This window comes from Hemitrygon akajei, chromosome 9 (genome assembly GCF_048418815.1).
Source record: "Hemitrygon akajei chromosome 9, sHemAka1.3, whole genome shotgun sequence".
In the NCBI taxonomy this organism is placed as follows: domain Eukaryota; kingdom Metazoa; phylum Chordata; class Chondrichthyes; order Myliobatiformes; family Dasyatidae; genus Hemitrygon; species Hemitrygon akajei.
This window is the reverse complement of record NC_133132.1, coordinates 46,394,925-46,407,731: the sequence shown is the minus strand read 5'-3', so window position 1 is coordinate 46,407,731 and position 12,807 is coordinate 46,394,925. Positions and strand designations below refer to the sequence as shown.

General features: G+C 40.4%; 1 protein-coding gene across 3 annotated transcripts in view; it reads left to right on the top strand.

Moving 5' to 3' along the window:
* The window catches only part of ak9 (adenylate kinase 9), a 162,248-nt gene that overhangs the window by 108,453 nt on the left and 40,988 nt on the right, over window positions 1-12,807 (top strand). For all 3 annotated transcript variants that reach the window (XR_012100217.1, XM_073055891.1, XM_073055892.1), the window contains exons 27-29: window positions 118-366; window positions 5,015-5,233; window positions 9,639-9,852. Coding sequence is in view for 2 of the 3 variants with exons in the window: in XM_073055891.1 (XP_072911992.1) it covers window positions 118-366; window positions 5,015-5,233; window positions 9,639-9,852 (682 nt within the window). In the remaining variant the exon portion in view is untranslated. The remainder of the gene's footprint in view (window positions 1-117; window positions 367-5,014; window positions 5,234-9,638; window positions 9,853-12,807) is intronic.

The window sequence follows — 12,807 nt, the reverse complement described above, 5'->3', positions numbered from 1 at the left end:
CTACTGTCTTATTACTGGAAGATCTGTCCTTACAATGCTTACTCATAAACATGTCAATATGTTATTACTAAGTTATATTTAGCACTGAATTTTAATAATTATGCAATTACTTTTTAGGCTGATAAACCTGAACCAACTTCAGAAGAAAGTGAGGCAAGTGATGAAGAAGAAGAAGAAGAAGAAGAAGAAGAAGCAGAAGAAGAAGAAGAAGATGAGAACATTGAAGATATTCTAGCAGATGAGTTTATGGTGGAGGAGGAGGAAGTAGATGAGGAGGAAGAAGAAGAAAGTGAAGTTATTGAACAGATGAGAACTGACATTGGAGATAAATATGAGTCCGATCAAGAGAGGATAAGTGCACTTCGGGTACAAATACATCATTGAAAATATTCCATTCCATATTAAGTGATACAATTTGCATCTGAAAGAAACTGTTCAAAATGCATTAGAAATGTTATGAAAATACTTATTAGTTGCATTTAAATAGGGGTTTAGTTGAATTTATACTTATGAAGTAAATTATGAGAAGTTGAGACAATTTGATTAATTCCTGCTTTGTGATGTGAGCAATGATAGATCAATTTGTATTGGTTTCATGAACAAAATAAGCTGTTCCAGGGAATTTAACTGTTTATTTTTAAATAGCAAATTGCATTAAATGTGCAACAAAATAGAAACTAATGTTAGATATCATAACTAGTATGGAGCAATTGATTTTTAAAACACATTGCCAGATTATTAATAACCAGCAATAATAAAAGATCTCTATTATTTAAAATGAATATGAATGATAAGGCAGAATGGCATGTATTTAAGCTTATACTATAAAAAAAGTTTGTTAAGAATTGACGTAATTCTTTCTTCTGGAACAAATAGCCAGAAAGTGTAGTGGATATTGATTCTCATTGCAAGCTTTTTAGAGGCAGCTTCCTAATTCAAGAAACTATTTATAGTAACAGCAGTTGAGTTATTAGGGTATGGATTAATGGGGGTCTTTCATTTTTGATTTTAAAACAACGAGTAACTCAATAACGTTGTTATTACGTTGCTTGTTCAGAAAATGTTTTGGTTAAGAGTTTGGGTAAGTGAGGTTCTTGTTTGCACAACAGTATTTATATTTGTTTGCATGCGATTACTGGACCAAGTATTACTTTAAGATGGAAACTATGCAACTTTCAATATTCAACCAACATCAACAACAAATAGATTTGTCATCACATTAGCTTGCAAATGTATTTCATTGACTGTGAAACTCTTATGTTCTTACCAATAATAACGTCCCTTCAATGGTAGTAAATTGTCTCAAGTATTATCAAGGAACAGTTGCTGTTGAGTCATTTATGGAGAGATTCAGCCTGACAACCAAAGCTTTTGCTGAGAAACACACACAAAATGCTGGTGGAATGCAGCAGGCCAGGCAGCATCTATAGGAAGAAGTAGAGTCAACATTTTGGGCCGAGACCCTTTGTCAGGACTAACTGAAAGAAAACATATTTTCTTTCAGTTAGTCCTGACAGAGGGTCTCGACCTGAAACGTCGACACTACTTCTTCCTATAGATGCTGCCTGGCCTGCTACGTTCCACCAGCATTTTGTGTGCATTGCTTGAATTTCCAGCATCTGCAGATTTCCTCATGTTTGCACTTTTGCTGAGGAGATGGGCTTTAAAGAGCAACTTGAAGGAAGAAACAAGGTAGAGAGACAGAGATGTTTAACGAGTGATGTTGAAGGAGCATGTGCTATTTATGAAGCAATTAAAAATCAGAATGGCCAAAATGCCAGAATTAGAAGTGTCTAGATATCTGGAGGTTGTAAGACCTTAGAAGATTACAGAAATAGGGAAACAGGATCCTATGGAGAGAATGAAAAGAAGGATTTTTAAATGATGCATTATTTATCTGCACATTTGTGGATTTTATTCCCAGCTGGGGTTCAGTTAGAGCACTAAGAGGTTGCATGCTAGAATCTTAGAAATGACCATGAAGGGTGGAGAATGTAAAGAGGATTCAAGTTCATGGATTAAGAGTTTCCAATATTTATTTTTGAGGAATATTCTGCTCACCTAGTATTGGAGGGTCAGACAAGTATATTAGCAACTTGGACCCAGTTGAGGAACGAAGTGGCCAGGTAGAGCATATGGAAAATAATACCATGTCTCATGTGCTGCTGAGGGGAAGCTGTTGATGAGTAATAGAAGAAAGCCAAGGATAGATCCTTGGCGCAAACTATAAAGAATGGTATATGTTAGGAAAGAGAAACCATTGCTGTTGATTCTCTGGCTTCAGTAAAACATCAGAAATAGTACTAGTTAACTGCCATCATAACCTTGAAGAGTGGCAATGCAGGTTCAAAGGGCCAAATGGTCTTCTCCTGCTCCCCCTTATGTTGTTGTCTTATATTCATTCTCCAATAGCAAGAGTCAAATAAAGTTTTCCAAATTATAAAGATCTTTGGGTGAAGGATTGATCAAAACTTTTACTGTATTTTCGGATGAATGTACAGAGCAAAATGACTTCTCTAAACTCAAAGCATAGTTTGACAATATGCCATACTGCTTTAACTAGAAGAACATCCAAATGTGTTTCTGACAGGAAGGGGAAGAATTTTGGTTCTGATTTTGAAAAGATATACTCAAAGAAAAGATTAAATCACAAAGTTACTGTAAGTAGGAAGTAATTTCAAAGTGATTCCAAGAAAGATATGCTATGTACTCCTGGCTGGGAGTGACTTTATTCACTTTCTATTCACCATCAACTGCAAATCTGTTGATCTTCATTGTCCAGTGTGACTTGATCTGCCTTGCAAGTAAAAAGCTAAGTCTATGAGCAGTGGGGCAATTGCCCAATTATAGGTTATGAGTTTTCTTTCCTAACCATGATTGTCAGAACAATACCCACAGTAGTTCCAAAGGCTTACGTAGCCATAGCCTTGGTATTTCTTGCAGATCAGCACAGGTAGCTCAATCCCGACCTTGCGAGCTGACTAAGTTGAGATTGTATATTCTCTCTGTGTCTGCATAACTTTTCCCAAGTCGCTTTGCTTTCCTCCCACATCTCAAATATATGCTGGTGAATTAACTGGTGAGTTAAGTTGGCCACGGTGTTACGAAGTCATAGAAAACTACAGCACAGAAACAGGCCCTCCAGCCCATCTAGCCTGTGATGCACTAGTATTCTGCCTTGTCCCATCGACCTGCACACAGAACATAGCTCTCCATACACCTAGCAACCATATACCTATACAAATTTCTAAATGCTAAAATCGAACCCGCATCCATCACTTCTGCTGGTAGGTCATTCCACACTCTGACATCCTTTGAGTGAAGAGGTTCCCTTTGAACATTTAACCTTTCATCCTTGACCCATTACCTCTAGTTCTAGTCTCACTCAACCTCAGAGGAAAAAGTCTGCCTACATTTACCCTATCTGTACTCCTCATAATTTTTATACGTCTATCAAATATCCCCTCATTCTCCTATCCTCGAGGGAATAAAGACCTAACCTATTCAACCTTTCCCCATAACTCAGGTAGGTCCTCAAGTCCTGGCAACATCCTTGTAAATTTTCTCAGCACTCTTTCAATCTTATTAATATCTTTGCTGCAGGTAGGTGACCAGAACTGCACACAATACTCCAAATTAGGCCTCACTAGCATCTTATACAACTTCAACATAACATCCCAACACCTGTATTAAATACATTAATTTAGAAACGCCATTGTGCCGAAAGCTCTCTTCATGACCCTATCTATCTGTGATGCCACTCTCAAGGAACAAAGGAACAAAGGAACAATGGATATGTATTCCCAGATCCCTCTGTTTTATTGCACTCCTCAGTGCCCTACTGCTTATCATGTAAGTCCTACCCTGGTTTGTACTCCCAATGTGCACTCCTCACATATCTGCATTAAATTACATCTACCATTTTTCAGCTCCTTTTTCCAGCTGGTCCAGATCCCTCATCAAGCTTTGATAGTGTTGGGTGACAGGAAAATTAGGAAGTAGTTGAAGACAATTTGGGAGAGAATAGGCTACAAGTGAATAGGATGATAGGAATGCCCTGAAACCTCATTGATTCAATAGGTTCAAAGGCCTCTTGGTGTTGTAAAAAAAATTGAGGTCAGGAGGGAAGTAGAAAAAATTCATAAATAATTTTGGTTTGTGGAGTTTATACAAGTATGTCTACTCAGTACAGAGGTCAAGTTAAACATTCCTGGCATTATATGGGAAATCCGTTCACAAACAAGAGAAAATCTGCAGATGCTGGAAATCCAAGCAACACACACAAAATACTGGAGGAACTCACCAGACCAGGCAGCATGGAAAAAAGTACAGTCAACATTTCAGACCAAGACTCTTAGGCAGAACTGGAGGGGAAAAAAAAAGCTGAGGAGCAGATTTAAAAGGTGGGTGGGAGGAGAGAGAGAAACACAAGGTGACAGATGAAGTCTGAAGGGGAAGGGATGAAGTAAAGAGCTGGAAAGTTCATTGGTGAAAGGGGTACAGGGCTGGAGAAGAGGGAGTCTGATAGAAGAGGACAGAAGGCCATGGCAGAAAGAAAATGAGAGATGAGCACCAGAGGGAGGTGAGGCAATGGGTGGACAAGGAGATAAGGTGAGAGAGGGAAAGGGGGATGGGGAATGGTGAGGGGGAAGGTGTGGATTGCAGTCCACATCAGACAATTTGCTTCAAGTCACAGAAGGTTATAAACATACCAAAAGCAGCAGTGTTGAAAGAAACACAGAATTATGCTTGTTAATTAAAACCAATAGCAGTTCAAGCCCTCTGCTACATACTTGATGAAGAAAAAATGATTAATAAAAGTTGAACAAAATATATTTTAGAATTATTTTGCTTAAGGATCAAACACCAAATTATGGACGTTTGAAACAGTCTAAATCAAGACTAGATTTCCTAAGAAATAATGCATATTATTCACTTACCTGACATCTATAAATACACCCAAATAACTAACATAGCTTAGTTGTTTGAATTGTCCTTTGTTTTAAATTGACAGGATCAACTGAAAGAATTTTTGATACCATGCATTGTGATTAATGGAAACCGTAAACCTCATATTGTCCAATACAAGTTGCATCAGAAAGTGGAACCGCTAGTGAAAAATCGTATTAGTCTGTTTGAAAAATGTTTCCCTGTGAATATAAAACTTGCTCAAAAGCTGCTGGATAACTCTTATAAAAGGTTAAGCTCTTTTGGCCGATGGGATATTATTGAGGTAAGTGGAATATGTATATTTATATATTAAGACAAAGACAAAAGAGAGAAAAAGGTGAAATACGCCTTCTTATTAGAAATAAAGAATGAGTTACATCTTTACAGAATATTAGTCTTGTGAGTAAAGTTAAATTTTCTTGTTTTCAGACTTCTAAAAGTTGTTCTAGGTATTACCTTGGGATATTTGGATCACCATGTGAGCTATGTTACAGTTTTATAACTTATATTTTACAAATTGTATTTGTTTTAAAGTATCATGTCATGTGTTTTAATTGTATAATTATTAGAATGCTAATAAGGGGAGCATTTAAGATGCTTGTCACTTGTATGTTATGATATGCATTTGAAATCTAAATAGCTGTTGACACACATGCACATATCACAAGTTGTTCTGGACACCATGAGTGTGAGTGTGTTGCCATCCGTGCATTAAATACTAAAGGAATTGTGCAGAATACACATAAGTGATGTGTATATTGATGCCAGCATTGGTGTTTTGGACCTCAGTATTGAGCAATCTAGCTAGTTCCTCTATTAAATGTGCAACTAAAAATACATTCAGCAGTAAAATGGGTTGTCACTTAGTGATATCATCCACTGCTTGCAAGTTGACTGCTGTTGCTAAAATTTGCAAAATACTTTGTCATTTCTGAAGCTGCTTCAAGTTGCAGAGTCATGCATTGGGTTGTATGACAGTTAGTAATAAATCCATGTTGATGTGCCCTTTGCAGAAACCGGAAGATTTACGTGGCAATACACCCTGCCTTCACTTAAACAAAGCTGAGCTTTCGGGATCTGGATTTGAGAATGGAATTAGGCATCATGTAATCATTAGTGAATGTCCCCACTTCTGGATGAAACCCTCACTCACTTCTCTTTTTCCCCCCTGCATTTTGGCTCTCTCTTCACCTCTCTCCAGACAGAATTGGAATTTTAATCCAACATGTGCTGCAGTTTCACTCGTGCTTCCACGTGTGCTTTGAATAGTGTGCAGTCTGAGTTGTATGAGTATATTTCTGCATCTGTGTAGGTGTTGTGGACTATAACCTATTGTTGCCTAGAGCTACAACAGTCAGAACATTCATTTTATGAAAATATTTGAAGTCATTGAACTTTTTCCTGTATACCTGATTTCCAGAGAAAATCAGGACACTGGAATTTGGACCAAAAAGAACATACTCCTGGAGGCAGGCATGCCAAGTAGCATCTGTGGAGGCAGAGGGATGGGCAGCCTTTCCTGATGCAGAGTCTTGGCACAAAATCGACCATCCCTCTGCCTCCACAGAAGTTGCTTGGCCCACTGAGTTCCACTAACTCAACAGGCCAGGCAGCATCTATGGAAAAGAAAACAGTTAACATTTCGGGCCAAAATCCTTCAGCAGGACTGGAGAAAAAAAGCTGAGGAGTAGATTTAAAAGGTGCAGGGAGAGGAGAGAGAGAAACACAGGGTGATAGGTGAAACCTGAAGGAGGAGGGATAAAGTAAAGAGCTGGGAAGTTGATTGGTGAAAGAGACAGAAGGCCATGGAAGAAAGAAAAAGAGGGAGGAGCACCAGAGGGAGGTGATAGGTGGGCAAGGAAACAAGATGAGAGAGGGAAAAGGGAATGGGAAATGGTGAAGGGGGTGTGGTGGATGGAGGCATTACTGGAAGTTTTTGAAATCGATGTTCATGAAATCAGGTTGGAAGCCATCCAAACAGAATATAAGGTGTTGTTCCTCCAGCCTCAATGTGGCAATCATCACGACAGTGGAGGAGGCCATACATAGACATATCAGAATGGGAATAGGAAGTGGAATTAAAATGGGTGGCCACTAGGAGATCCTGCCTTTTCTGGCAGACAGTTTGGCAAAGCAGTCTCCCAATCCACATTGGGTCTCACCGATATACAAGAGGCCACAATGGGAGCACCGGACACAGTGTAGGACCCCAACAGACTCACAGGTGAAGTGTCGCCTCACCTGGAAGGACTATTTAGGGCCCTGAATGGTTGTGAGAGAGGAGATGTAGGGGCAGATGTAGCACTTGTTCTGCTTGCAAGGATCGTGCAGGAAAGGGGTTAGTGGGGAGGGACAAATGGACAAAGGAGTCGTGTAGGGAGCAAGCCCTGCTGAAAGCAGAAAGTGGGTAAAGGGAAAGATGTGTTTGGTGGTGGGATCCCGTCGGAGATAGCGGAAGTTTCGGAGAATTATGCACTGGGAGGCTGGTGGGGTGATAGGTGAGGACAAGAGGAACCCTGTCCCTGGTAGGGTGGCAGGAGAATGGGTAAGAGCAGACATGTGTGAAATGGAGGAGTTGCAGTTGAGGGCAGCGTTGATGGTGGAGGAAGAGAAACCCCTTTCTTTAAAAACGGAGGACATCTCCTTTGTTCTAGAAAGAAATTCCTCATCCTGAGAGCAGATGCAGTGGAGATGAAGGAATTGAGAGAAGGGGTGTGGTAAACTATGTATACCTGTCTGGACATGCCCCTCTGCTGACTGCTCCTGTGGCTCCTCTCACAGACCCCTGTATAAAGGCAATTGGAGGCACTGCTCCTCCCTCAGTCTCCGAAATGCCGTGCTCCCTTTTGCTGCTAATAAAAGCCTATAGTTCACCTCCCATCTCCGAGAGTTATTGATGGTGCATCAAGGGGATGATGTTTTTACAAGTAACAGGGTGGGAAGAGGTATAGTCCAACTAGCTGTGAGAGACCCAACGTAGATTGGGAGACTGCCTGGCTGAGTACTTATGCTCCTCCCACCAGGAAAAAAAGGGATCTCCCAGTGGCCACCCATTTTAATTCCACTTCCCATTCCCATATTCATGGCCTTCTCCACTGTTGCGATGAGGCCACACTTAGGTTGGAGGAACCTTATATTCCGTTTGGGTAGCCTCCAACTTGATGGAATGAACTCAAGATTTCTCAAACTTCCAGTAATGCTCCCCCAGCACCACACCCATCTCCCCTTCACCATTTCCCATCCCCTCTTCCCTCTCTCATCTTGTTTCCTTACCCGCCCACCGCCTCACTCTGATGCTCCTCCCCTCCTTTCTTCCGTGACCTTCTGTCTCTTTCACCAATCAACTTCCCAGCTTTTAACTTCATCCCTCCCCCTTTAGATTTCACCTCTCACCTTGTGTTTTTCTCTCCCTTCCTCCCGCCTTTTAAATCTACTCCTCAGCTTTTTTTCTCTCCAGGCCTGCCAAAGGGTTTCAGTCCGAAACATGGGCTATACTCTTTTCTATAGATGCTGCCTGGCCTGCTGAGTTCCACCAGCATTTTGTGTGTGTTGTCTGGATTTCCAGCATCTGCAGATTTTCTCTTGCTTGTGTTTGAGTTCTTCTTGCAGTTTGTTTTATTGCTGAAAAAGAATCACCTTGACTGTAATATTTGTGGCTTTCCCCTGGTACTTAGGGTACATTCTAGTTCTCAAAGTTCTCCTGGCACTTCTTGTGCTAACATATTATTTATGTTTTAATTTTGAGTGCAACAGGTGCTTCCAGCCCAATGAGCAGCATGATCTATTTATGTTCATGATGATCTCATCTGCATGAATTGCAGGTGCATATTCTTGAGACAATCCTTCTTCTCCAACAGAGCAAATCACAAACATTTACAGTAGTGCTATGGTTTGGTTGTCGGATGTCTTTAAGGGCTGGAGCTCTGAGATTCATTTGCACATGAATGGTCTACCAGCATGGTAATGCAGGTCTAATGATTACTAACACAGTGGTAGCAAAGGAGGGTGTGGTGAACTACATATTCCTGTCTGGACACGCCCTCCTGCTGACTGCTCCTGTGGCTCCTCCCACAGACACCAGTATAAAGGCGATTGGAGCCACAGACCCTTCCTCAGTCTCCAGGATGTCGTGTGATGGTCACTTGCTGCTTGTGCTTTCTTCCAGCCAATAAAAGCCTACCTTAACCCATGTCTCAGAGTTACTGATGATGCATCAGAGGGCTCTCCCCAAAATGTCGACTGTTCACTCTTTTCCCTAAATGCTGCCTGGCCTGCTGAGTTCCTCCAGCATTTTGTGTGTATTACTTTGACCTCCATCATCTGTAGATTTTCTCTTGTTTGTAACAAAGGAAAGATGTGCTTATGCTTTCATCTAAAAGCAGGGTAGTGCTGCACAGGAAAAGATTTCTGACATCAGGGAGGATCCAATTATTGTTCTGGAGTAGTATGTATGCACTGTTACAGATCAGGTGTCAGTATGGCACAGAGCAACTGGAATTATATCTGCTAGTATATGCATTACACAAGGAAAGCGATCTTTACTGCATCAAAGCTGCACCCACATGAAAAAGATACAAGCAGAATGTATTACTCAGGTTTAATACAGCATAAATGAACACACACAGATGTGTTTGTAAGTTAACAGGTCCAATTTTAACTTTAAAATTACTTTTATTTTGACACTGCAGTTAAGTGAAGGAAATGCAATCCAGCCTATCCAAGATATGCATCAAAATGTCTTCCCTGTTGTCCACCGCAAGTATGTTTATTTCTTTGTGAGCAAGCAAAACAGAGACAAATTCATTGAAAATTCTTTCAAGTATATCACCCAGCCTAAGCCAAGGCCTGCTGTGCCCATCAAGATTGCCATTGTTGGACCCCCAAAGTCTGGAAAGAGTACTGGTAAGTAACAGCAAACTTATATCATTGTGTTATAAGTAAAACAAAGATTTCAAAGTCACTTTAATGGTGATAATGGTGTTTATAGGATGGTGAATCTATTCAAGCATGTCTCAACACTAACAACCAACCAGGTCCAAATACTTAAATAAAAATATACTTGATATGCATGTACATATGCCATCAATAAACAAAACTCGTTAATCCATAGAGAGGGCAGTTGTCCAGACCTCCAGTCTTGGCAATTAGCCTTTTGTCCCCTTAGCAAGAGTCTTATATCACAACTTTGGCCCTTACAAAAGACTGATACTTTAGGATGACCAGTTGACAAAAAATCACTGTTTCACAAAATTGCAGAATGCAGAAAGAGACCATTCTGCCTGTCAGGTTCTTTCATACCAGCTTTATACAACAGCAGTCCAGTTAGTCCCATTCCCATATACTTCCCCAGAACCTTGCAAATCTTTCGCTGTTAAATGTGGATCCCTTGTAAATGTCACCATCAAATTTTATCCACCTCTCTCCTTGAGTTTTTCTCTCATCTCATTTTGGCCTATCACCTGACTTGCATCAGCAAGGGAAATGAAGCTGAGTACAGGGCTACAGTGGGAAACTTTGTCACATGGTGCAAGCAGAATCATCTGCAGCTTAATGTGAAAAAGACTCTGGTGGTGGACCTGAGGAGGGCTAAGGCACCGGTGACCCCTGTTTCCATCCAAGGGGTCAGTGTGGAAATGGTGGAGGATTACAAATACCTGGGGATACGAATTGACAATAAACTGGACCCGTCAAAGAACACTGAGGCTGTCTACAAGAAGGTCAGAGCCATCTCTATTTCCTGAGGAGACTGAGGTCCTTTAACATCTGCCGGACAATGCTGAGGATGTTCTTTGAGTCTGTGGTGGCCAGTGCTATCATGTTTGCTGTTGTGTGCTGGAGCAGCAGGCTGAGGGTAGCAGACACCAACAAAATCAACAAACTCATTCATAAGGATAGTGATGTTGTTGGGGTGGAACTGGACTCTCTGACAGTGGTGTCTGAAAAGAGGATGCTAACCCTGAATTATACAAGAAGCGCGTTGAACTCCAAACTAAATTTAACCTTCTGTCCACTCAACCTGTCGAACGCCAACTTCTCGAAAGCAAGAGTCGCTTTTACATTCATGGGGATAAGTCTGGTAAATTCCTAGCCAATCAGCTGAGGCGTTCCAAAGCCAAACAACATATTACAAAGATCCGGAAGGAGAACGGAGACTTTACATTGGATCATTTAGAAATTAATGACGCATTTTAAAATTTTCATTCTCGGCTTTATTCCTCTGAATCTCTGAATGACAATATCTCTGTTGATCAATTTTTACAGAATCTGAATATCCCCTTACTTTCATCTGATTTCAAAGCCAAACTCAATGCGCCTATATCATCAGAAGAAATATCTTTTGCAATTTCTGCACTGTCCTTAGGGAAATCTCCTGGACCTGATGGGTTCCCTGTAGAATTTTATAAATCATTCTCTTCACTTCTTTCTCCTCAGTTACTTTCAGTATTATCTGACTCGTTTAAATATGGCAAATTGCCACCCTCTTTCAATGAGGCATCTATTATTCTTCTTTTAAAAAAGGGCAAAGACCCTACAGAGTGTTCCTCGTACAGGCCGATCTCTCTGCTCAATGTTGATGTAAAGATCTTAGCTAAAGTGTTGGCTCATAGATTAGAAACCATTATTCCCTCCATTATCTCTGATGACCAAACAGGCTTTATTAAAAACCGTCTCCCTTTTTTTAACATTCGGCGTCTATTTAATATTTTATACTCAGCTCCAACTGGGACTCCTGAATGTGTTATTTCCCTCGATGCGGAGAAAGCATTTGATCGTATAGAGTGGAACTACCTTTTTGCAGTCTTAGAAAAATTTGACCTCGGCCAAAGTTTCATCTCTTGGATCCAATTGCTGTACCTGTGTCCTACTGCTTCTGTTTTAACTAATTTTCAGAAATCCCAAGTATTTAATCTCAAACGTGGCACCCGTCAGGGATGCCCCTTAAGTCCCTTTCTCTTTGATTTGGCTATAGAACCTCTGGCGATAGCATTTCGAAACTGTCCTGAATTGACCGGGATTTGGAGAGGGGTGTTGAGCATAAAGTTTCTCTCAATGCTGATGACTTATTGCTCTTTCTCTCAAATCCGTCTACATCCTTACCTCTAATGTTTTCACTTCTTGACCAGTTTAGCCAGATCTCTGGCTATAAACTTAATCTACATAAGAGTGAACTTTTCCAAATTAATAAAGAAGCACAAGAACTAATATTTTGTGATCTCCCTTTTAAAGTGGTCCATAATCAATTTACTTATCTTGGAATTACAGTCACAAGGAAGTTTAAAGATCTCTTTCGTGAAAACTTTGTCAATCTTTCATATGCTATAAAACAGAGTCTGGTACAATGGTCACCTCTATCTATGTCTTTGGTAGGTCGTATTAATGTTGTTAAAATGTATGTTCTCCCCAAATTTTTATACTTATTTCAATCTATCCCAATTTTTATTCCTAAATCTTTTTTTGATTCCTTAGACTCTATTATTTTGTCATATCTGTGGCAGAATAAGTGCTCTAGAATTAATAAAATCCACCTCCAAAAATCTAAAAAAGAGGGTGGCATGGCTTTACCTAACTTTCGCTTATATTATTGGGCAGCTAATATATGTTGTGCTACCTTCTGGTCTTTCTTCCACGGTCAACCCGAGTGCCCTAACTGGGTGGCAATGGAGTTGAGCTCCACTAAAGAATTATCTATATCTGCACTTCTTGGCTCTGCACTCCCTAGCAGTCTGCCCAGATCAATAGCTAATCCTCTGGTTAGACACACTTTGCGTATATGGGCTCAGTTCAGGAAATGCTATGGTTTCCAGGGGTTTTCCGTTTCTAGCCCTGTCGCACATAATCACCTTTTTTTACCTACTA